We start from the raw sequence: 26,371 nt of genomic DNA, 5'->3' as shown, positions 1-26,371 counted from the left end.
TGCTTCTTTAATTTCCTTTACCAAGTTAGGGAGTTGGTTTGCGGTCGTCCTCAACTGGGATTAAGGATTTTGATGAATCTGAATACTTATCTAGACTTTCTATTCCTATCTGCTGAATCAGCTGAATTAATTTTTCCACTTTCCTTAAAGTTTCCTGTGCTGACATTGGAGTTGTAGACTCTGGGAGATCTGAGTGTGACCCTATATGTTATTTCCGCTATCGAGCTCTTGTTTATTCCTGTATTGCTTTCTCACTATCTCTTTTCTTGTTGAAGATATTTCAACAGGATGGGGGGTGGGGCTAGTTCTTCTCTTCTAGTGGCGGGGACTTTTATGGGGATAGTCTGGCATTGAAGTAAGACCTTTTGGGTTCCCAGCAGTCCTTAGAGTAAGAGAGGTTGGTGAAGTGGCTGTTGGTTCCCCGTGGGCATTGCAGGAAGAGAATAAAGCTACTCTCATGTTACGTAGGTTATGATAAATTTATTTATTAATTTCTTTATTTATTAGCTTTTTGGTTCACACCAGCAATGTACAGGGCTTTCTCCTGGTGGTGCTTGGGGGACCGTATGGGATGCTGGAAATCGAACCTGGATCAGCCACGTGCAAGCCAAATGCCCTACCTGCTGTGCTATTGCTCCAGCCCCAGATTATGATAAATATAAAAAAGAAATTGAATAAACATTGCTGAAATTCTAGAAACCACAAAAAACTCCAAATATTCAAAGCAATAATGAGACGAAAGAAGAGAGGCTTGACATGCCTCGACTTCATACTGTGCGACAGTTACTGTAATCCAAACGTTGTGAAATTAGACTAAAAATTAGACACAGAAATCAGTGGAACAGAATTGAGAGCTAGAACGGAATCTTTATGCATAGGAACAAAATTTACTAAAAATTTGACAAAATGGAAAAGAGGATCTTTCCTCAAAAATTAATGTTATAGGCCAGATATACAGTACAGAGGTAAGGTGTTTGGGTTCAATCCCCAGCATCACATACGGTCCCCCAAGTCCCACTAGGAGTGATCCCTGCGTAAACTAGGAGTAAGCTCCGAGCACAGCTGGGTGTGGCCACAAAACTAAAGTAATATTAGGCAAACTTTATATACATGTGAAACAGAATGAAACAATCACCATCTTACATAATGCACCAAAATTATCTCACAAAATTAATCCAAAAAAATCAATTAAAAAATTAGCCAAAATCAATCAAGCACTTAGATGTTAGTCTCCAAGTCAGTACCTGAAAGAAAACAGCAGAGCCCTCCATGGCACTTGCTTTAGTGATGTTTTTGGTAATTTGACTCCAGTGATAAGGTAAATAAAGGAAAAATAAATGATGTAGATCAAGCTAAAAAGCTTTGTGCATCTAAAGAAACTAGTAAAATTATCCTCAAGAATCTACCTCTAAAGCATGAGGCACTGGTGGAGGGATGGGTACTGGATCATTGTATAACTGAAATCCAAGCACAAAAATTTGTAAGTCTACAACTGTACCTCTTGGTGTTTCAATAATAAAAATTAAAAAAAAAATAAAATTCTCAGAATAAAATCTACAAAAATAAAATAAAATAAAGCATAAGGCGGTGAATTTGATGCTTCTGAGGAGATTTTGGCATCTCTTGCCTCATGGCTCATCTATCTACTGTCAGAAGATATCATTTAAATGCTACAATAAATTTTTCACTGAACTTCCATGTGTTTGAACATGGCAAGTAAAAGATACAACCCCTGTCAAGAATGATCACAATCACGATCACGATCATCCTGTCCTGTTGTTCATCAATTGCCTCAAGCAGGCCCCAGTAACGTCTCCTTCATCCTAGCCTTGATATTTTAAAAAGTGCCATATTCAAGGCTCTTTCAGGGTTAGGAGAATGAGACCCATCATTGTTACTGGTATTTGGCATATTGGGTATGCCACGGGGAGTTTGCCAGACTCTGCCGTGTGGGCAGGTTACGTTCGGTAGCCTGCCAGGTTGTCTAAAGTAAGAATGAAATAATAAGATGTCTGGAAGCTGGGTTTTATAGTCTCTGGGTCTTGGCCATTGATCGGATTACACGGTGCTAGGGGCAGTTGGTGGGTGTAAAGCGGAGGTACTGAGATTAGCAAGAAGGCATGGATAGGAAAAAAATACCAGGAACTGTAGTGAAAGAAAATTGGCACTTTGGGGTGGGTGTAGTGTAATGTTTAAACATTTACTATAATACTATAGTTTTATTATGATACTACTACTATTATTACTACTAATAATAATCAAAACAATTACTATTATTAAAAATAGATAAATTTATGGTCCAATATAAAATTCAAAGAACAACTTACTTAAATACTTACTTACTTAAAAAAGAAATATTTTTTCAAAAAGTGGCTAATCCAGATTTCCACAAAAAAAGAGAAAATAGACACACTGATTTTTATTTTTTATTGAGGTAACACTGGTTTTCAAGATACGTTTACAATTGAAAAAGTATTTGAATTCGTATCTGTGCAGTATTTCATCCCATTTTTGACTTTTTTATGTTATCTTAATGTGTGTGTGTGACACACACACACACACACACAATTTTAACTGGTTTTATTTATTCCCCTCTTTGCATATCTCTGTTGCTGCACACTGTAGTTACACACTCAGTGACAGTGATCAGGGGGGACACATTTATTTATTCACAGGGCATGCAGACATATGTGCTCACCAGGCATTGTAGTGTTAAGTTGTGGTGCTCACGCATATTATTGCATTTACATAAGTTTGCTGTGGTACATCATCATCAGGGTTTGCACAACTGACAGGGCAACTGACTGGGGTGTTCATATACTTTTTTAATATTTGTTCTTGTTTTGATTATTGTTATTATTATTATTATTATTAGTAGTAGTAGTAGTACTATAGTAAAACTATAGTATTACAGTAAATGTTTAAACTTTACATTACACCCACCCCAAAGTGCCAATTTTCTTTCACTACAGTTCCTGGGACTTTTTCCTATCATGCCCTCTTGCTGATCTCAGTACCTCGGCTTTTGTTTTTATGGGAATATTTGCTTGTTTAGTTTCTTAATATGCCAGATATAATGAGATCTCTGGCATTTGTATTTCTCCTCCTGATTTATTTTATTAAACAGAAACACTATTAAGTTTTATCCATGTTGCTATAAAAGGAGAACATTCATGAGGGTCTGCCTTTATTCTAGTACCGCAGTTTTGATGACTAAAGCTTTAGTGTAGTGAATAGCAGGGGATGTGTTGCTTCCTTTCCTTTCTATCCCCTCAGAATTGTTTTGGCTATTTGGGGAGTTTTATGTTTATAAATTTTAGCAGTATGTATTCTATTTGCTCGAGCGGGCCCAGTAACGTCTCCATTAGAGACTTTGTTGTTACTGTGCCTGGTATATCGAATACGTCACGGGGAGCTTGCCAGGCTCTGCCGTGCTGGTGAGATACTCTTGGTAGCTTGCCGGGCTCTCCGAGAGGGGCGGAGGAATCGAACTCGGGTTGGCCATGTTGGCTGCATGCAAGGCAAACGCCTTACCGCTGTGCTATCGCTATGTCCCTGAAGAATGCCAGGGGAATTTTTATGACTTGCATTTAATTTGCATAGTATATTGGGTATGATAGTCTCTTTAACCATGCCAATTATTGCAATCCATGAACAAGAAATGCATTCTAATTTCCTCATGTCTTTTAATAGTGATACAGTTTTTAATAAATACGTTTTCACTTCCTCTGTTTTATTTTTGTTGGGGAGTGCATTGAGAGTTGCTCAGGGGCTATTCCTGCTTCTAAGTGCTCAGAGCACCCTGACAGTGCTCAGGAGGTCACATTTGGTGCTGGAGGTCAAACCAGTGAGATGAATGCAAGGCTTGTGACTTACCTCCTGTACTCTCTCATCTCCTGTGATAAAGTGATTTCTAGTCACTTGATTTTATTTTTTACAATATCATTGTAAACAATAATCCATTTAAATATTACTATGCATTATTGCTTGCGTATAATGTGCAACATATTTTGTGTATTGATTTTATAGCCTGACACTTCATTATTGTGCTTATTACTTATGAATTTTTTTGCTAGACTCTTTAGTGTTTTCTATGTGATATATGCAAATATAAAAATATTTCTTTTGCAACTTGAATTCTTTTCTTTCTTTTGCTTGCCTAATTGCATTGACTAGGACTTTGAAGAGTATGTTGAATAACAGCAACAAAGGAGAGTGGTTATCTTTGTCTTGTAGCTGATTTTAAAGGACAGACTTTCATTTTTTTCTATTTTGGACTGGGGGGTAGGGGAGAGTTCCCAAGTGGTGTTCGAAAGGACTGGGGTCCTTCTCAGTGATTCATGATCAGCTGTGAGGGCCTGAGACTGTGCTGCTGTTCAGATCCTGCAGTGCCAGCAGTTCTGGTGGGTTTCCATGGCCACACACAGTGGTTCTGAGGCCCTTGTGGTGCCTGGAACCAACCTGGGCTGGCTACGTGCAACATATGTGCCTTAGACCTTACAGTCTCCCTGTCCCAGACCTGCAGTCTTGACATGGTTAGCTGTGGGTTTGTTGTATATGACCTTCACTATGTTGACGTAAGTTTCTCTCTCTTTTTTTTAATTGCCATATTTTTTCCCTTTGGATATTTGTGCAGTTCGTTTTTGCTTCTTTTGCCTCCTTTTATTTTGTCCTCTGTATTTTGATATCTGCCGTTTATGTAGTTGTAAGCTCCATTTGCCTCTTCTTGTTTGTATCTTCTAATAATGTTTGCCTTGAGATGAACAGACTCTGCAGGTCTGAGCTTGTATCACCTTCCAATTTCTAAGCAAGGACGTCCTTTGTCCATAAGTAAAGACCATGTTATTTCTTCCCTTTCTTGCATTATGTTTCCTGCGAATCTTTCAAGTAGACTTCTTTGTCCTTTATAGAAGACATTGAATGTATATTTTTATGAGCTGTTTTAGTGACAATGGACTTCCTAAACCATTGTTTGTATGTAAAACTGTGTGTCACTTCTTTACATTTGAATGATTACCTAGTCAGATCGGGTATTATTGTTTGGGTCTCTATGTGTTGTCTGTACTATATGATTTCCTTCTGGCCTGGATATTTAGTTTGTTAGATTTTCTGAGTTTTTTTTAGGGATTACTTTATATTTAAATTTTTGCTTTGCTCTAGCTGCTCTCAGAACTAATCCTATATTCTTGCAATTTTGCCATTTAATTTTTAACATGTCTTGGTGTTTTCTGTTTGTGTTTACATGGTACGGAACGCTGACCTTCTTGATGTGAGTATACGACATTATCCTCAGAATGGGAAAGCATCATCAGCTATCTCAGTGCAACCCCCAACTTCTTCCCACTACCACAATCTTTAGTTGTGAATTAGGCAGCTGCTCCTCCACGTTCCATAGCAGAGAATCTGCTGGAATGGTCACTCATCTCTCCAGTATAATTTCTCAGTGGGGCCTCATATAATATTCTATAATTCTACCTTGTCTGTAGCTTTGTTGAGGGGGTGAGAGTGCGCTTAGTTTGCTTCTTTACTCACCATACTGGATCTGCTTCTTTCATAATTCTTTTTGTAGTAAGTAATTACCCTTATAGAATTATGGTGGGCTGGAGCGATAGCACAATGGGTAGGGCATTTGCCTTGCACGCAGCCGACCCGTGTTCGACACTTCTACCCCTCTCGGAGAGCCCGGCAAGCTACCGAGAGTATTTCGCCCACACGGCAAAGCCTGGCAAGCTTCCCGTGACGTATTCAATATGCCAAACACAGTAACAAGTCTCACAATGGAGACGTTACTGGGCCTACTGGAGCAAATCGATGAACAATGGGAGGACAGTGCTACAGTGCCATAGAATTATGGTCTGCAAAGAAACATGATGTGATTTCAATCTTCATGACTTTATGGACATTTGTGTTATGATTCAGCTTAAAGTTCAATGATGAGAGTGGGTTGTTAAAGTTTACTGTCGAGAGAGAGAGAAAGAAAATAATAAAGGAAAGAAAAGTGCTTACCATAGAGGTGGGTGTGGGGGATGGCAGTAGGGAGATGGGAGACATTAACATTGTTGATGGGAAATGTACACTGACTGATGAGGGAACAGGTGTTGGAACATTTATAGGACTGAAATCTATCTTGAAAAACTTTGTAACTGTGTATAGAACTGTGATTCAATTAAATAAATGTTTAAAAAAGGTTTTCTGTTACTATTATACTGCTAATGATTTCTGAGGTCTGTTAGTGCTAGCTTTAGTAACTTTGCTGCTCCTTCATTAAAATGCATATATGCTTACAAGAGTAAACTCTTAGTTCCTTAATCAGTATACAATGTCCATCCTTTAGTTTGAACTTTGTTTTGTCTGACATAAGTACAACTGTGCTAACAGGGGTTGTCAATATTGGGCAATAATGGAGTGCCCACTAGCACTTACCAAATCAAGTTGACCTGGAATTGACGAGGGTATTTACTCTGCCTGCATCTGGCATTTTCCAACACCAAGCTCCTGCCAACCTGCAAGACATCTGTTATTGGTCAAATATCCTATGTTTAACCAGTTCTGAGCCCCAGCTAAATGCTCAGTGTGGTCTCAGCAGGCAAAGGTAGGTCTAAACCAGCTTTCCTCCCTCTCTGTAGAAAGTCTCTTTTCTGACTTTGAGATTTTATTTCGTTGTCAGATGTGAATCGGGAGAATCTAATTTTGTTTGGCATAACAAAAATGTTCTACCCTTTGCTTGGAATGGTGGGATCTGTTGTCAGCCTGCTCCTTGTTCTGAAAGGATTCGAGTTTCGTTGCAGCTTTGTAGGACACTACTGGGAGTTTATCTTGATTACTTTAGCTTTGGACTGCAGCTCGTGTTTTCCAAAATGTCCCTTTCCCTCCACCAATGTCCCCAGGTTTCCTTCCATCCCATCCCCCAAGTCTAACCTCTTGTCAGACATATAACAAAATTATTTCATATTACTTGCTCCAATAAATCTTAAAAGATCAGCAGACAGAATCACTAGAAAATAACTTAAAAAAAGTCAATTTGTGATGAATGATTGCAATATGTTTTTAACCTTCCTTAAACTAGCAGAGGACCATATACACCATTAGTAAGTACAATACTCAATGCCACATTTTGGGACATTTCTCCTGTCCTTTACAGGAATTCTTTTAATGCTTCTTGCAAGACTACGAATTTCCTTAGCTGTTGCTTGTTCATGAAGATCTGTGTCATTCCTTAAAATCTGAATGATAATAAAGGTGATAAAATATTCTGGTGAAATATTTATTTCGTTGAGCTTTTATGTGGTTTTTGTTCCTTCAATACTTTTCTGGCTTGTAGAGTCTCATTTGACAGATCTGTGTATTTTCTGGGCTTTCCTTTGCATATAACTTCTTTTTAAAATCTTGCTGCTCTCAATACTCTGCCTTTATCTCTGAATTTTGTCATTTTGAGTATAATGTGTGTTGGAGTTTTTCTGGTTAGGTTTACTTTCACTGAATCCTTCGGGTCTCTTGGATATCGTGCACGTATTTCTCAATTCTGAGAAATTCTTATTGATGATTTATTTATTTATTTTATAAATTTGATTATTGAATCACAGTGAGAACAGTTACAAAACTTTTGGGTTTAATTCTCAGTCATACAATGATGAAACACCCGTCCATTTACCAATGCACACCTTACACCCTCATCCCACACCCTCCCCCTACTTGTGTGGCAGATGATTTCCACGTTCCTCTCTCTACTTTGATTACATTTAATATTTCGACACCAGGCCCACCATTATGATTTGGGATTTTACCCCAACACTCAGACCTGCTGAAAAGACAACATTAGACAGTTTGTTCTCTATTGCTGATTATGAATAGCATATGATGTCATGCTGCCATGTGATTTTGGAATTCTGAAATTTTAATGATTAAATCTGGAAGAATTTCTTCCAAAAGCTGCTGGGTTCCAAGATTTGTTTCTGAGTCTCTGGGATCATGACTTAAGCAGCTTGTTGGGTGGCCATGGGGTTCGTTTGTGGGCAGTGACTCAGGGTCTCTTTGGGGAGGGGGGAGGAAAGAGCTGGCTCCACCCCCATTCCATGAGGCTCCGTGTGTCTCGACACTATAGGCCCCACCTGGCTGTCCATTAGCCCCTGGAAGATGGCCGAACTCGAGTTGCCAGGGAGAACAGGCAAGTTACTGATGATTTGTTTAACTATTTTTCTTCATCACATTTGCCTTGCTGTTTTTCATGTATGCTGATGATTCTTGTATTGTTTCTCTTGAATCATCCCATAATTCTCTGTTATGCAGTTTTTTCTTTTGAGATTTATTTTCCTCCTCCTGCTGGTTTCCTCCTTTCTCATCTTGAAGTTTCTTGATCTTTTGTTCAACTGCTGTTATTCTGATATTCAGAGCGTCTACGGAGACTTTAAAAAATATTACATACCATGCTCTTAATTTCAGTCGTTTCTGGAATTAGTGTTTGATTTTGTTTTGACTCATATGTCTTTGTGCTTTGCTGATTGACTGTGCTAGTGTTTCTTTGAGCTCATGAATCCTCCTCATGGATAAAGACATCTCCTGGGGATTGTCTGAACTGGTTGGTGTTGTTTGGGTCTCCATTGATACTGGTTTCACTCATTGAACTTGATGGGTTCTGCATGTTTTCTGTATTGGTTTTCTAGTATTCCTCATGTGTTGTGGGGACTGTTTGTAATTAACCTTATTAAAGATTCTGAGAAATTAGGCTGGAGGTTACTCTCTTTCTTCTCTGACCATCATTACAGACTGCCAAGAAGCATAATAGTAAGCAGTGTGTAATTTGTTGAGTAGGTCTGTCTTACACAACCATGCACTTCAGGAATTATGGTGTGAATTCTTGATATGGCACTTAATACCTGGTGTGGGGGTTGCTAGGGCCTGCACAGCAGTGAGAGGCTGTGCTTCCCATGCTGGAATAGGCCCAGTGATGTCAGCCAGAGGCAGGCCTCACCCGGTGTGACAGAGCAACAGGCAGAAGGTCCTACAGCTCAATCTTTGTGAGCAGCTTTAAGTCTGGAGCTGTTTTTTGACTAGCTATAATTTTTTTCTCAGGGCAAAGTTCTGTTCTTTCACAGTCTTGGAGTCAAGCTCACACATTTTCAAATCAGCCATTGCTCCTTGTTCCACAGAAGATAATCACCCAGAAATGGTGGTTAGGTTTTTAGTGAATTTTCTCTGTGGGGTTGTCGGTGGGAGTCTGTGTCGAAAACAATTTTGCTGCATTGTTTTAGTGCCATAGAAACACTCTCAGATAATTCCTTTGGTCATCTTGGATCTTTCTTTCTTTCTTTCTTTCTTTCTTTCTTTCTTTCTTTCTTTCTTTCATTCTTCCTTCCTTCCTTCCTTCTTTCCTTCCTTCCTTCCTTCCTTCCTTCCTTCCTTCCTTCCTTCCTTCCTTCCTTCCTTCCTTCCTTCTTTCCTCTCTTTTCCTTTCCTTTTAAAGTAAGGGAGTTTGGGGGCTGGAGCGATAGCACAGCGGGTAGGGCATTTGCCTTGCACACAGCCAACATGGTCAATTCCCAGCATCCCATATGGTCCTCCGAGCACCACCAGGAGTAATTCCTGAGTGCATGAGCCAGGAGTAACCCCTGAGCATCGCCGGGTGTGACCCAAAAAGCAAAAGCAAAAAAAAAAGTAAGGGATTTTGTGTAGGTTTATTTATTTATTTATTTATTTATTTATTTATTTATTTTTGCTTTTTGGGTCACACCTGGCTATGCACAGGAGTTATTCTTGGCTCTGCATTCAGAAATTACTCCTGGTGGTACTCAGGGGACCTTATGGGATGCTAGGAATTGAACCGGGTTGGCTGTGTGTAAGGCAAATGTCCTACCCCCTGTACTGTTGCTCCAGCCCCAGAATATGTCTTTCTTCCTCCCAATATCCATTGTTTGTCTCCTCTTTGTTTTTGTTGGTTTGTTTTGGCTTTTTGGGTACACCTGGCGATGCACAGGGGTTACTCCTGGCTCTGCACTCAGGAATTACTCCTGGCAGTGCTCAGAGGACCATACGGGATGCTGGGAATCAAACCTGGGTCAGCCACATGCAAGGCAAACACTCTACACCCTGTGCTATTGCTCCAGCCCCCTGTCTCCTCTTTGATTATGGTACTTTTTATCCTAGTTTTTCTATATCTTTCTGTATTTAGGTAATAGGTTTATATTTATGCTACTTGAGTTCCAGCTCTTTAACCATGTTGTAATATATATGTATATATGTATATATATATATTTTTTTTTTGGGGGGGGGTTGAGCCACGTCTGGCTATGCTCATGGATTACTCCTGATTCTGTGCTCAGGGATCACACCTGATAGTGAGTGCTCTGGGGCTCATATTTGGTGCCAGTGATCAAACCATGTGAGCCACATGGAAGGTGACTTTTACCTGTCTGCAATAAATTTAAGGAAGTTTCTAGGTATCTCTGACATTCTCCTCTATCTATACTTCCTTATAATACTCTCATTTTATTGAATAACCATGACTCTTAGTTATTTTAGCCTTTATCCTTCATTTAATTTTAGTTGGTGCTTTAATTTTATTTGATCCTTTCCCTTAACTCTATTGGTCACTTAATCAGAGGAATTTACTTTTTTATGACAAGAGCATATGATTTATTTTCCTTGTAAATTTATGATTTATGATTTATGATTTATTTCCCTGTAAATATGTCTTGTCCCTATATTTTAATGATAGTTCTGTTGGGTATACTCCTTAGATCATGTTTTCTTGAAGAGCTTTGAAGACAATTGAAGCTTTTCTTCAATCTTTCTTCCTTGTATACTATTGCAAAATTTTTTGTTAGTCTATATTTTTACCCTTGTAACATTGAAATGGTGTTTTTTTTTCTATTCATATGTTCATTGGATCCTTTATCTTTGACATTGTGTCACTTTGGTATGATGTAACTCACATATATATGTGTATATAAAACATACACATTAGTATTTGTTCCTTCCCTCCCTTTGGTCATTGTTCCAATAACAGGTTCATGCATGCTTGGTTTTGGTACTCGTAGATTTATTTTTGTCACTTTGGGGGTGGGTCACACATATGGTTGTGGTGCTCACACATTTGACCCTAGTGCTCACTGGGGCTTGCACATTCTTTCCAATTATGAGCTCACTTTATACTGTACTCGTAAGACCATCTTTGCCGTAGTGCTTGCCAGTGATTACAGCAGTGCTTAAGCACATGCTCATTGGCCATCACATTAGTTGCAGTCCTTACAGCATCTTTGGTTATGGTGCTTGCCAGGGATTTCTCACTTTAGTTGTGCTTATACACACCTGGGAATGGACCAGAAATCACACAGTGTTGTGATAATAGGGCTCCGAAATAACAGAGCTACCGAAACCATGCACATTTCATGCATGCTGCACTGGAGATCAAACTCTTGGTCTGACCTAATGCTATGGTGCTTGCAAAGTGACATTTTATTGCCATTGAGTCACTCTCCTGGTGCTATTATATTTTTAATTAGAGGGTGTCTATTTGTTATGTTTTATGTAAAAGCAGCAAATACTTTAAGTTAAACAAAGTGTTAGTTACCCTCCCCTTTGTGCAGTCTTTTAGAACTATCTTTTTTTCTCTTTTTTTCAGGTTCTCAAATTTCATCTGTACAAATTATAATTCCAGAAAAAATCCAAACAAATTTAAGTGATAATTCAAAAGAAGATGTAAGATATGTTATGTTTTACTTATTACATAGCAATGGAATGTACCACTCTTCTGAGTGTTTGACTATAAGTATACAACAATGTTGCGGATAAGGAATTTTTAAATTCATAGTTTAAATCAAAATGATTTATTTTATGTAACTTTTGTCATCTCCTCATGGTAAAACTGTTTTTGAAATTCAAGTGCTGGAAATAATGTATTTAGGGATTTATTTGAGTGATATATAGATGATTTAGATCAGAAGTTCCCACACTTGATCTACCTCTTGCTTTTAAGAAAAAAAATTACTCAGCGTCCCCTGAAAAAAATTTTTTTAAAGGTAAACAGAAAGCACCCCTCAATTGCACCCAGGCTACCACCACCCTCACGCTGGATTGTCCCAGCACCCCTGGAAATGGAGAAATATCAATGTAAACACATAGAATGATTTCTTTAAAAATTGTTAAGGAGCACCTGTTAACTGAAGCCTCATTCCATAATGTGCACACTTGTGTCTCGAGGTTTTTAGAAAGGACAATACCTTTATTCTAAAATGATTGTTAGACTATTTTATTTTATTCAATTTCTTTAACAGACTTTTAATGAGTTTTTCATGCATGTAACTATATACTAAGTGTCTAAGTAATAGAAATGAAATTCAGTAAAGCAAGTCCTATATTCTAGCAAAAACACACTTAACATTTTAAAATTATATTAAGGTATAGGATGACTCGAGTGAACAACTTGTAGATGACAGACAATAGGCAGATCGGGCGATAGTTGCCAATGTCATGGATGTCTCCCTTCTTGAACAGTAGTACGGTCCTGCTGGTTTTCCATTGGGACGGAACCTTGCATTCAGACAGGTAGCGAGTGAAGAGCCGAGCCAGTGTATTGATGAGTGCTGACGGCAGGTTCTTCAGGTGTTCAGGTCTGACCTTGTCTGGGCCGGGTGCTGTTTGTTTCTTTACCAATGGAATGGCGTGTCGGATTTCGGAAGGGAGAACATTGGGAACGACATATCCATCCTGTGGAATTTGGTATGTCGGCAAGTGGACATGGCTATCGAAGAGATTTGAGTAGAAGTCATGGATAATCTTCTCCATTGCCGTTCTGGAGGATGTGATGGATCCATCAGGACGTCGGAGGGCAGTCATCTTGGTCTTGTAGTTGGCGAAGGACAGGCGGGCGTTACGAATACTTTTCCTGGCTTCTGCCGCATCTACCAATACTTCTGCTCTTCTCTCTTTGAGGTCTTCCTTGATCGCATCTCTGCACTGCTTTGCGAGCTCGGACGTTAGCTTGCGGTTGCCTGAGGCATGCGCCAAACCACGCTGGCGAATTAGCTCAAGAGTTTTCGAAGACAGGCGTTTTTTTGTGGCTATCTCTCTCTCGGCGTTCCTCACACATTCATGGAGGTGCTGAACCAGTCAATCGTATTCCTCGTCAATGTTGTCAACAATGGCATCCTAAATAGGATTAGCAGAACACTAGATGAAGGACAACCATGCGAGCAAGCCGGGTTCCGCAAAGGATTCAGCACCATCGACCATATCCACACGATAACCAAGCTCATTGAGGTTTCTCGGGAGTTCAAGATGCCGCTCTGTTTAACGTTCATTGATTTAAAGAAGGCCTTTGATTCTGTTGAGACGGAAGTGGTCATTGAAGCCCTAGCCAATCAGGGCATTCAAGCCCAATACATCAGGATCCTCCGTGAGCTGTATTGCGGATTCACTACCAGGATCTCACCATTCTACAAAGAAGTGATCGTTGATGTGAAGAGAGGGGTGCGGCAGGGTGATACCATCTCACTGAAACTCTTCAGTGCCACCCTCGAGAACGTCATGCGACGACTGGAATGGGAAGGAATGGGAGTGAAGATAGATGGTCGGCAACTACACCACCTCCGCTTTGCTGATGACATTGTTTTAATAACACCAAACATCAGCCAAGTGGCACAAATGCTGGCCGACTTTGACCGTGAGTGTGGAAAGGTAGGACTACAGCTGAATCTTACGAAGACAATGTTTATGAGAAAGAGCCTCGTTCCTGACACCCCATTCGCTCTCAATGGAACGACCATCTCCGAATGCAACAGCTATGAAATAACATTTGTGACATTAAACAATAAGATTGGAGTCTAAAAGGATGGAACATTTATATTCTATATAGACAAATGAATTGCTATTAGTAGAAAAAGGAATATTTATCTAGGATATATATTACACGAGTGTAAACCTCCTGATAACCACAAAGATAAAATCTAGAGTGGAGACACAATATATTAAAAAGGGTATATTGATCATCATGAAAAACAACAAATTAAAAAAGAACCAGTAGAGGGTTCAGCATGTGGCTCAGTGGCAGAGCAGTTGTATGTGTGAGACTGTTCGTTCAATTTCTGGCATCACACATTCCAAGGAAAGCACCAGGAGAAATCCCTGGTAGCCCCAAACACTTCCTAGTGGGGCTCTGAAACTAACAAAAACACAAAACACTAAATTAAGCTTAAGTAAACTAAAGACACAGAGCAATAATATAACCAGAAGGTAATAAGGTAAAATAGCTACAGTAAGACCTTGGAAATAATAGTCATCCTAAATGTCAATGGATTTATCTCAGTAATTTTTAATTTGGCCCAGAGCATATAGGTGCGGGTCCAGTTATATGCTGTTTCAGAAGGTTAAGTTTGCTGTATAGATTCACATAGCTTCCAGGTGAGGGGATGGAAGAAGATACACCAAAGAAGTGGAAACCGAAAGAAACACATTTTAAGGCAGAGATTTTAATACTATCAGGGTAAATATGAACATGTGTTGAGAATCTGTGTGGTGCACAGATTCACAGCCTTCACTGCAAATATACACCAAAATTGCATTAAATACAGAATCTGCCCCATTGAAAGAACCCGGGGGGCAGAGACGTCCTCCCCGGAGAGAACACTACTGACTAGAAGCCTGGGCATGTATAGCACTGTGAAACAAACTTAGGCACAAGCTCCTCAACAACAAGGAAGGATACACTACAAACATGGTTCCCCAGTTATACAAGTCTGCAAGTGACTGAGAGCTGGGCACTGAGTTCAGAGCTAGCAGAGGCATTCCTGTACCCTCAAGCAATCTGTTGAGAGAAGTGATTCCTAAGAGTCACTCTACACATCCCAACACAATAAGTTGAGCAAACGAGCAGTTGAATGATACTTCCTTACTTAACCAAGATTTAGCCCCTTCAAACTCACAGCCTCCTGCCCATAAACTTGCCACATCTCTCAAAGTTTTTCCAATTAACTAGGGACCTCTATTTTTCAGTGAAAACCAAATTTGCGATTTGGTTTTCTGCATTCAAAATTCTGTAACCATTGCTTGCTGTTGTGTTCTTTAGCGCCTACAATTCCATTTATATGGATTCTTTCGTACTCTGAATCAAGACTTCTTTGAGTTGATCGAATTTATCCTGTACTTTTTTTTTTGCTACACACACACACGCGCACACACACACACACACACACGGAGATAGCTCAAAAAAACTTCTGCACATAGCTTTCATGCAAGAGAACTTCCCTCCAACCTATCTATCCTGGGAACCTGATGATTTTTTAGTGCTCCAAAGCCAAAATACATAAATAAACATAAGAGAGAATATAGGAGATTGACTAGTCAGTCATAAAGTACTCTGATCTCATTTTTTATAGAGATGCGATATTATATGAATGGAACAATATATAGCCATGCCCTGTCTTCCCAGGATATTTCAAGGGGACCACAGGTGAAAATTGTGTAAATGTATGAGGTCACAACATGATACTAGGTCCTTGTCCTAATAGGTAGGACAAGGACCACAACAAGGAAACAAGGTCAGAGGGCCAACAGTTGGAAAATGTTGAGAAATGTTGAGAAATCTCAGCAAAATACTGAGATTTTGCTTATGATGACACAATTTGACTACTTGTTCTTGACTTTTATTTTCCACTTTCATTCTTTGCATTAAAATCTTTTACCATATTTTTTCAATGAAATTACCCAGTTTTCTTGAGCAGAAGTTAAAGACAGAGATTTGAGAGACGGTTCTCCTTATTTCAATAAGATCTTGGCCTTGTTCTGCCAGTGAATGATTATGTTGTAGTTATTTTGTTATTTCTTTAATTAGAATTTGAAAGAGTCTAAATTACATGATACTTTGGGCTGGAGTGATAGCACAGTGGGTGGGGCATTTGCTTTGCATGAGACCAATCCGAGTTTGATTCCTCTGCCCCTCTCGGAGAGCCCAGCAAGCTACCAAGAGTATCTAGCCCTCATGGCAAAGCCTGGCAAGCTACCCATGGTGTATTCGATATGCCAAAAGCAGTAACAAGTCTCACAATTTGTTGTGAGATGTTACTGGTGCCCGCTTGAGCAAGTCAATGAACAACGGGAGGACAGTGCTACCGTGCAGTGCTACACCCAGTGATGCTCATGGCTCATTCTTGTCTCTGCTCCGGGATCACTCTTGGTGTTGCTTATGATCATATATGGTGCTGGGGCTTGAACCCAGGTTGGCTGTGTGCAAGACAAGCACCCTACCTGCTGTACTATCACTCATCTCTTTTTCTAGTGATTGTTTAGTTTTCATAGCCAGTGTTTGCTTAATTTTTATTGCCACTGCATCGAGTGTTGATTTGAGGTCCTCCTTAACAGGCTTCAGTTACTCTATTTCCATTATCATGTATTGGTAGTTCAGTGGCACAAGCAGGTGTAGATCTCATTCCTCCAGTGTAGTTACCAGGGCTTTTATGCAGGTTTTCTGGCACTGAATTTAGACCCTGTAGTTTCAAAACCACTAGCCCATAGAGTGTGTGGGGTAGGTGAAGTACAGAAATTATGCGTGTGATTCCAGGTGTTGGCACAGTTACTGAGGCTTGGAAAGTCACCCCAAGGTGGGGTGGAGTGGAAAGGGCAGCGTCCCAAGTCACGTAGCACACCTGCCTGGGTTTTATATTGGCCTCTGCTGGTGCGTGGTCCTACAACTGGGTGGTTGGCAGATGAGAACAAAAGGAGGGCACAGAAGTTGGTTAACTATATGTCATATAGTTACATGTATGAAAAACTAATTAAAAGTCTGTTAAGGAAATTGTATAAAATAAAATTTTCTGACAATTATTTTAGAATAAAAGTATCGTTCTTTCTAAAAACTTAGAGACACAAGTCTGCACATTATGGAATGAGGCTTCAGTTAACAGGTGTTCCTTAACAATTTTAAAGGAAATCATTCTATGTGTTTACATTGATATTTTCTCCAAGGCAGCACAAAAAAGGCCCCTCTTTATTTTATTATTATTATTATTATCATTATTACTACTACTACTATTATTATTTTGCTTTTTGGGTCAACCTGGGGATGCACAGGGGTTACTTCTGGCTCTGTACTCTCAGGAATTACTCCTGGAGGTGTTCACAGGACTATATGGGTTGCTGAGAATTGAACCCGGGTCGGCTGAGTGAAAGGCAAACACCCCACCTGCTGTGCTATCGCTCCAGCCCTTATCTATTTTTTAATGGGGTTATCGTTTTTTATGTTGGTGAGCTTATGAATACTTTGATATTTGGATACTAGTCCCGTTATATGACGTGTGCTGTGCAAACATTTTCTCCCATTCAGTAGGGTGTCTATTTAGTTTTGTGTACAAGATTCTCTGCCCATGAAAATTTTTTTTTAGTTTGATATAGTTCAAACTTGTTTATTGCTTTGATTTTCTTTGTCCACAGGGTCAAGTCACTGAAGACACCAATGAGGTCTGAATTCTGAAGAGTTCTGCTTATGTTTTCCTCTAAATCTTTTTTGGTGTAATCTTGAGATCCTTAATTCACTTTGAATTAACTATTGTGTGTACTGTTAGATACACACAGTTTCTTTCCTTTCCTTTTTTTCTTTTTTTGCTCTTTATTCTTGTCCTTTATTTCCCCCTCCCTCCCTCCCTCCCCCTCCCTCCCTCCCTCCCTCCCTCCCTCCCTTCCCTCCCTCCCTCCCTCCCTCCCTCCCTCCCTCCTTCCTTCCTTCCTTCCTTCCTTCCTTCCTTCCTTCCTTCCTTCCTTCCTTCCTTCCTTCCCTCTCCTTCCTTCCTTCCTTCCTTCCTTCCTTCCTTCCTTCCTTCCTTCCTTCCTTCCTTCCTTCCTTCCCTCCCTCCCTCTCCTTCCTTCCTTCCTTCCTTCCTTCCTTCCTTCCTTCCTTCCTTCCTTTTTCCTTCCTTCCTTCCCTCCCTCCCTCCCTCCCTCCCTCCCTCCCTCCTTCCTTCCTTCCTTCCTTCCTTCCTTCCTTCCTTCCTTCCTTCCTTCCTTCCTTCCTTTCTTTCTCTCTTTTTGTGGCTATGCATTCCACTTTTCCTAGCACCATTAATTAAAGATACTTTCCTTGCCACACTTCTTGCAACAAGCTCATTTGTCATAGTTAACTGACAAAATGTGAGGATTTATGTAAGGGATCTCAATTCCATTGGTCTCAGAGTCCATCTTTATTCCAGTACCACAGTATAATCGTAGTTTTATAATATAAAATGAGAAAATGCAATATCTCCCATCTTCTTTTTCTTCTCAGGATATATAAGTGGAAAATATGGGTTGCCAAATTAATTAGATAAGGAATAACTTCCCATTTCCCATCCTAATGAATGAAATCCTAATTAAGTCTATAGAGTTAAAGGCTATTCAAGAGGATTCAACATTTAAAGGAAGGCTGCAATTTTCCCTAAAATTAGCTTGGAGCCACTTGTGATAGTTGTGTATTGAGCCAGTGATGCTCAGAGACCATTAGTAATACATTGGTCATTCTTGAAGGTTATGCAGATCTGGAGAATGTTAGGCATATTATTTTCCTGATTAGCTTCCCTGTAGGCCCTGCTATTTTATTAACCATGTCTTGACTTTAGAGTAGAATGAGATAAAAATGAAAGGGAATATCAAGTTTTAAGAATCTTTTGTTAGGAGCTGGAGCGATAGCACAGCGGGTAGGGTGTTTGCCTTTCACGAAGTCGACCTGGGTTCGATTCCCAGCATCCCATATGGTCCCCTGAGCACCACCAGGAGTAATTCCTGAGTGCAGAGCCAGGAGTACCCTTGTGCATGTCCAGGTGTGACCCAAAAAGCAAAAAAAAAATTGCTTGTAAAAAGAAATAGAGGGATCAGGGATACAGTATGGTGGTAAGTGCTTCCATTGTTAATGGCCAACACCAGGTTCAATCTCCAGCAACCTCTTAGAGTTTCTTGAGCCTGACAGGAGTGATCTCTGAGTGCAGAGTAAAGTCCTGAGCACATTTGGGAGTGGCCCCAAAACAAAAAAGAAAAAGAAATAGGCTATATAAGGAAAAATTGTTAGGTGATTTTAATACAAACTTGATAAAAGTAGAATAACTCTATGATGCTATTTGAGTGATTATTATAATATACACATAGTCCTTATGTCAGAAGAGTTTACATATATCTTTCACAGGAGTTACACATAAGCACTTCACAGGTCACAGTCCTCCCGTTGTTCATCGATTTGCTCGAGTGGGCCCAGTAACGTCTCCATCATGAGACTTGTTGTTACTGTGTTTGGCATATCAAGTACGTCATGGGGAGCTTGCCGGGCTCTGCCGTGCGGGTGAGATACTCTCAGTAGCTTTCCGGGCTCTCCGAGAGGGGCGGAGGAATCGAACTCGGGTTGGCCATGTTCGCCGCTTGTAAGGCAAACGCCCTACTGCTGTGCTATCGCTCCAGCCTGAAATAAATCCATAGATTGGTTATAATTTACAGAAATAGAATATATCATCAGTTTCATAATGATCAAATTTCATATTTTACGTCACAGCAATTTTAATAAATGAATTTAAATGATTATAAACAGATGCGTAGGTATTGATTATAAATTATTAGTTTCTATTATTGTTTTTGACCATACTCATAGTTTTTATGGATTCTCTAGGAACAATTGTCTTATATCATTCGAATAGATGAGCAACCATATACTGTGCACCTTAAGAAAAGGTAATTTTTATCCCTTAGCTCTGTGTTTAATTATAAATGTAAATTTTTGCATATAATAAAGTGAAAATAAAAATAAATTATTACTGAAATTTTTAGTTTCAAATCTTTTGAGTTAATTAGTGTTTGGGTCCTAATAATATAATTAGTCTCTTAGAAGGAATAAGCACAAAGACTCATATATTGAAGAATAATCTTATAATTTTAAGTTATCAGACTATTGTATCACAATAACAAATAGGTCTGTAACTGCTTGTATTAGAGTTTGATTTGGGAGACCAGCCCATCATCAGGGCTATGTAATAAGGGTAGATTATGGACTATTATGAAAGCTCAGTTTTAATTTATGGAAAATGATATTACATACTTCAGAGAATTGAGAAGATAATTGAAATAACTTTCTGTAGGATATAATTCTCTGATGGAAATTTAGTTCAGAATGGCTGACTTGTGAGCAATTTGTAACTTACTAGAGGACAGTTTAAATTATATTTTGGGTGTAAAACTTGATTTTAAGAAAAGGCATATCTTTGAGATATCAGACATAAATGTAAATTGCCATTTCAAAATTTGCAGAGAAATTTGAAAAGGAGATCCAGATGAATTAATTTTAAGAAAGATGAGACAAAATTTCTTGGCTGAGTGGAAGTTTCCTAAAAAAAGATGTATAAACAATTTGTTATTGAGTAATGTACGAAAGAATTTGTATAGATCAGCAGCAGAATTTACCCACTCCTTTAGGTCAAAGATTTGAATAAAATAGTAAATGAAAACATAAGAAATGTTTCAAATGTTTAAGATGAAAAGTGAGAATACTTACATTTGATTTTAATGTCTTATTGGGATTATAGTGATAAAAATATTAGGATTGGGGCTTGAGCAATGTACAGAATATAAGTGTATTGTAATATCTACGTAAGAATGACAATGTAATAATAATTAGGCAGCTACTGCAAATAGCATGATAAGTAATGAAAAACAGAACTATGATTGGTAGAGGCAGGTAGTTATTTTTTAATTTTTTTACACATTGAGGTAGCAGAAAAAATATTAGCCAGATGATTATACATAAAGACATAAAGCAGAGATTTGGTGGGCAGTGAAGGAGAAGGAACAGAACTTAAATCAGAGGGCATAGGTATTCATATTTAGAGTAGTTGCACCTGTAATACTTATTCAGTATACACAGAAATATGTCTAGTTGGAAGACTTAGTTTATAACATAAGTGTTTATTACAGTCTTTTTTTTTTTTTTGCTTTTTGGGTCACACCCGGCAATGCTCAGGGGTTACTCCTGGCTCTGCACTCAGGAATTATTCCTGGCTGTGCTTGGGGACCATATGGGATGCTGGGAATCGAACTCGGGTCGGCTGTGTGCAAGGCAAATGCCCTACCCGCTGTGCTATCGCTCCAGCCGCCTCAAAATCTTTTTAATAGGTAAAAATGAAACATCAGAAATGCAGGAGGATTGGTCATAAAGTCTCTAAAGAAAAATACTCATAATGAATGACATGAAAATAGTTTAGGGAATAAGCAAGATATAGTTGAAGGAAATTAAAAAATGTAAACAAAGATATTAGGGCACTAAAAGAGAAGTGGTATGGCTGATGTTGAAGTGTATATAGTTTTAAGAAAGGGCATGTGACCAATTGTCCGAAGTATGTCAGAGTAGTTTGCCTTGGTTATTAACTGCTAGTGGATTATGTAGAAACCTGTATTTTTTCAGTGCTAGTGGATGTTTCCCAACAGAAGCCAGATTTGTGGTCTAGTTAACATATTATACTGGTTTGAGCAGAGAGCAGGATGAGGAAATAAAACTTAAGTAACACAAAAAAAATTGCAAGTAATATTTCTATACCCATTTCCAGATTAATGATACATAGTGCTCTTCGCCTCCATATAAAGTTAATACATATTTATGACAGTAAAATTTAGAAAGAATAAAACCACAGTCATATAATCTTTGATTCAGTTTATATCTTTATGATTTTTCTTATATGTAGTTTCTTATTTAAAAGAGTAGGCTTAGAGAGCAATTTTGAGGAAATTTGTATAATTTGAATAAAATTATACACACATAAAAAGAAAATTCAGCCTTTTCCCAAAATAGTGAAAAATTCTCTAAAGGCCAAAATAGTATTAAAACTTCACAACTCTATTGTGTTCTAACAGGAGCCATAGACCACAAAGGTTGTGACTGTATTTCAACAAAATAAACAAACACTGTCCTCCCGTTGTTCATCAATTTGCTTGAGCGGGCCCAGTAATGTCTCCATTTTGAGACTTGTTGTTACTGTGTTTTGGCATATTGAATACGTCACGGGTAGCTTGCCAGGTTTTGCCATGAGGGCGAGATACTCTCGGTAGCTTGCCAGGCTCTCTGAGAGGGGCGGAGGAAACGAACCTGGTTCGGCCAGGCTGGCTGCGCGCAAGGCAAACGCCCTACAGCTGTGCTGTCACTCCAAAATGTTATGTAAAATAACAGAAAGTAAGCAATTTGTTATTGCCAGGTTATTTGATGATTTTTGCTTTGTATGTATTAAAAAGAATAATTTTAAAAAGTCTCTCACTTTTTTATATTCAGATTTCTTTTAGGAGACAACTTTATGGTTTACGTGTATAATGAAGGATCCCTGAAGTCTCATTATTTAAATATGCAAGTAAGATTTATTTTCTGTGTTTTATAGATCTAAATAGTTTTTAATTAAAATTTTTTTCTGATATTAGTACAGTATTTATAGGAAATACATTTATTACCACTGGGAACTACTGATTGCTTAATCCCTCCCTTTCTTAGTCTTTTCTCAAATCTTAGTAAATCAGAGACTAATTGATTGAGTTAACACCCACTACGCTGTCTAAAACATATGCACCATTTGATATGTTTATTCTGTATTTTGTTGAACAAATTATTTTATTTAATTTCTTTACTGGGGAGAGTCATATCCAGAAGTTTCCAGGAGATGCTCTTGGTTCAGTACTCAGCAGTCACTGCTGACATGCCTGGGGAATGTGGTGCCAGGATCCAACCACATTCCTCACTCATGCAAGGCAAGTGCTCTGCTATGAGCCACTTCCCTGGCAATATGCTCTTGAACAAAATTATAAGCAAAATTAAAAAAAAATAATAGACTGAAAAATCTTTACTTTGTTAAAACCTAAACTCTTCACAAATTGGACTACCCTTCAAATTATATGTGTAGAATCTACTTCCTTCCTCTGTATCCAATCTGCTGAAAATCCTTTTTTCCATGAAAACATCTCATCTGCTTTGAAGGACAGGGACAGCACTGCCTTTCCTCTGTGAGGTCCCGGGTTTGTTCCCTGCCACTGTAAAAAATGAAATTTGAATGTGCAATATGGACATTGGCATAAATGTCCGAATAATCTTCCTGCTTCCACACCTTAACTCCTCCCAGTTGGATCCAAACATGGTAATTAGAATTAGACTTTAATGAAAGGAGTCTGAGTGTGGGTTTTTTTTTCTCAGTGAAAAACAGAGTTCTGTCAATATCCTAAGACCTTTATTCAGTCTGGCCCCACTTAACCTTTTTGACCATGTTTCTGCTTACTATCTACCTCGCTTACTCTATTTCATCCATTCATATTTCTTTAATTTTCTTCCAGCATATCATATATATGTATATACGTATACATATATACATCTTTCTTTCAAGAAACTGTACTTTCTATTTGTTTTGATCAGGATGATCAATCTTTTCAGAGATGATTCATAATTTATTTCAGATAACACACCATATTACTTTATCTGGTCATTTTTTCAGATGAAGTAATATGGTGTCCAATTTAAGTTTTCCTTTTATGATCCTTCCGCCCCTATTCCTACAGAAAGCATTGTATTAATAAGAAATTCTGCATTAAGTTATAGTCCTAGTAAAATTTGAAATTACAATTATTTTTTATGTGATCATGTTTGCTCTATTTCTAGAATGTGGTTAGAAACCAACCTGACTAATTTAAATTATTTATATTTTGTTAAACATGATCAGTCAGAATATGGTTTCACTTTTGTGAATGTTCATAAATATAAAATGTACTGTACATTATTGTTGTACATTTGTTGCATAGTATATAGTTGTTTTGTAATTGATGATCCAAATTTATATGTTAGAAAATAACTTTACCTAAGACATGTGAAAATTTTTTGAAAGTGGTATGTAAAATAATCCCCAGTGAACTAATCTGAAAAAGATATCTAATACTGTGAAAGAAAACACATGGAAATTCTTTAATGTCACTTTGCTTACATTAATACAAAACATGAAGACTGTGTAAACTAGGTATAAAAATCAAGTTATATCAAGTATTATTCGTTATGTTATTAATATATATTAAGATTTCTCTAGTAAAGAAGTAAAAAGTTATTAGAAAATTTGTCAATTATTTAGTAATTATTTTAATTTTTTTCTTTCCTAGGGACAATGCTACTACCAAGGATATGTTGAGGGATATCCAAATTCTGTAGTCTCACTCAGCACATGCTCTGGACTGAGGTTATGCGGTTATGCATTTTCTATCACTGATATGCAAGCACTAGAATTAAGATATTAGCTTCAGTGAATTTGTAGTTATGTATGCCCAGATGAGGATTCCCATGTGGAGATTATTTAGTGATAACATCCTTTGAATAATGTAGGAGTACTGCTATTTGTTCAGCCATTGATTAAGCTGATTGAATTGGGCATGAACTCCACATTACTTTTTTAAAAAAATTTTATTGTATCACCGTGAGATACTTACAAATATTTAATGTTTGAGATTCAGCCATATAATAGTCACCCCTCCACCAGTGCACATTTTCCACCACCAATGTCCCTAGTATCCCTGCCCCTCCCTCCCTACATCCCAGTCCTCACCCTGCCTCTATGACAGACAATTTCCCCAATACTCTCTCTCTAATTTTGGGCATTATGTTTTGCTCAGGCTGGAGCAATAGCACAGCGGGTAGGGCGTTTGCCTTGCAAGCGGCCAACATGGCTGACCCGAGTTCGAGTCCTCCACCCCTCTCAGAGAGCCCAGCAAGCTGTTGAGAGTATCTCGCCCGCATACTGGCAAAGCCTGGCAAGCTGGCAAGCTACCCGTGATGTATTTGATATGCCAAACAAAGTAACAGTTGTCACAATGGAGACGTTACTGGGCCCGCTCGGGCAAATCGATGAACAATGGGAGGACAGTGACAGTGATGTTTTACTCAAATTTTCCCGCCACCATTCAAGCCTACCTGCCAGAGGCAGACACTAGATAATTTATTTTCCATTACTCATTTTGAATATCTTGAAAACTTACACGGCCACAATTATAAATGTACATTTCTATATTGTAAATGGTTGGGTTCCAGAGACATCTCTGTATGGCACTAATCCATGTTGAGATTCAATTAGAGTCTCTAGGCCAGGGCTGTTGGTGTGCTAAGATAGCGCCTGGAGGCAAATTGTGGGTGTGCCAGTCAGTCTGCTGGGTGGGCGAGGATCTCTACCCCCATGTGGCCTGGAGATTTAGTCTTGGAACCCACATGGTTGGGGAGCATGTTGCTTGTGGAAGCTCTTGATCATTGGGATTCCATCTGGAGTAGGGGCGGAGACTGCACCTGCTCCATCTGGGGTGCCCTGGTGAAATTGGCTCGGTAGGGGGTCCAGAGAGATCTTAGGTGTTGTGGTTTCTTTCAAAACTGTTGTAACTCTGGGCCAGGGGATGTTGGTGTGCTAAGATGGTGCCTGGAGACAAATTGTGGGCATGACCAGTTTTAATGTCTTTGGGGAGTTTGATTTTCTGGTCCCCTGATTCTCTCTGTCTCTCTGTCTCTCTGTCCCTCCCCCGCCCCTCCTCCTCTCTCTCTTGCTGGGATTTCTAGTCACACATTCTCCTGTTTCCTGTCCTAGTATCATGCTGCTTAAGGTACTTTTTTCCTTTTCTTTGTAATAGACTTAAAAGTAGAGGCATGTCTTTATTTTTATTCTTTTATATTTCTTATTATTTGGAATTCAGGTTTGGTAGTGATGCAGGCGAGGTAGAAGATGCAGTGGCGGGAAACTGAGGCTTCCTCTTTCAGTAGTAGTACCACACAAATTTTAGGATTCATTTTCTATTTCCTTAAAAAATGCCATTGGTATTTTGATATGGATTATGTTGACTATTAAGATGGACATTTTAACACTTTGTTTTTCATATATGAGCTATCCGTTTATTTTTGTGTTTTTTTTTTTTTAACAGTGCCTATTGGTTTTCAGTCCTTTACTTCAGTTGTTACGTTCATTCTCAGGTTGTTTTCTTTTTCATTTAGTTGTAAATTAAATTATTTTATTAAAATTTTCTTAATTTCATATTTCCCCCTTTTTTGGTAAAAATGCAACCAACTCATGTATATTGAATTTAAATTCAAATATATACTGAACTCATTATTCTTAGCAGGTTTTTTTTGATTTCTATGTATATTTTCATGTCAGATAAATAATGTTAGCACTTGATTCACTAAGAATTTGTGGAGGATTTTAAAGTCTAATTTCATCTGAAAATGTTAGTCTAGTTTTCATTTTTGTGCAGACATTTTCTGATTTGGGATTAGATTGACATTGGTCTCAGAAAATTTGTCTGGACACATTCAGAGAATGTATCCTTGATATTTGAAGTTTTTGATAAGGATGGATTTTTTTTTCTTTTTGGATGATGCACAGGGGTTACTGCT

The 26,371-nt window shown here is 38.5% G+C and overlaps 1 protein-coding gene across 1 annotated transcript in view; it reads left to right on the top strand.

The window, feature by feature from the left end:
* The first annotated feature begins 8,133 nt into the window (after positions 1-8,133).
* The window catches only part of ADAM32 (ADAM metallopeptidase domain 32), a 165,965-nt gene continuing 147,727 nt past the window's right edge, over positions 8,134-26,371 (top strand). Inside the window, exons 1-5 of the mRNA XM_056116661.1 lie at positions 8,134-8,164; positions 11,618-11,694; positions 19,610-19,671; positions 22,253-22,328; positions 24,106-24,182. Of these exons, the coding sequence (XP_055972636.1) occupies positions 8,134-8,164; positions 11,618-11,694; positions 19,610-19,671; positions 22,253-22,328; positions 24,106-24,182 (323 nt within the window). The remainder of the gene's footprint in view (positions 8,165-11,617; positions 11,695-19,609; positions 19,672-22,252; positions 22,329-24,105; positions 24,183-26,371) is intronic.

The sequence above is a fragment of the Sorex fumeus genome, unplaced genomic scaffold (genome assembly GCF_029834395.1).
Source record: "Sorex fumeus unplaced genomic scaffold, SorFum_2.1 ptg000033l, whole genome shotgun sequence".
NCBI classification, from domain to species: Eukaryota; Metazoa; Chordata; class Mammalia; order Eulipotyphla; family Soricidae; genus Sorex; species Sorex fumeus.
Note: the sequence above shows the minus strand (reverse complement) of the source record. Positions and strands in the feature narration are given on the sequence as shown.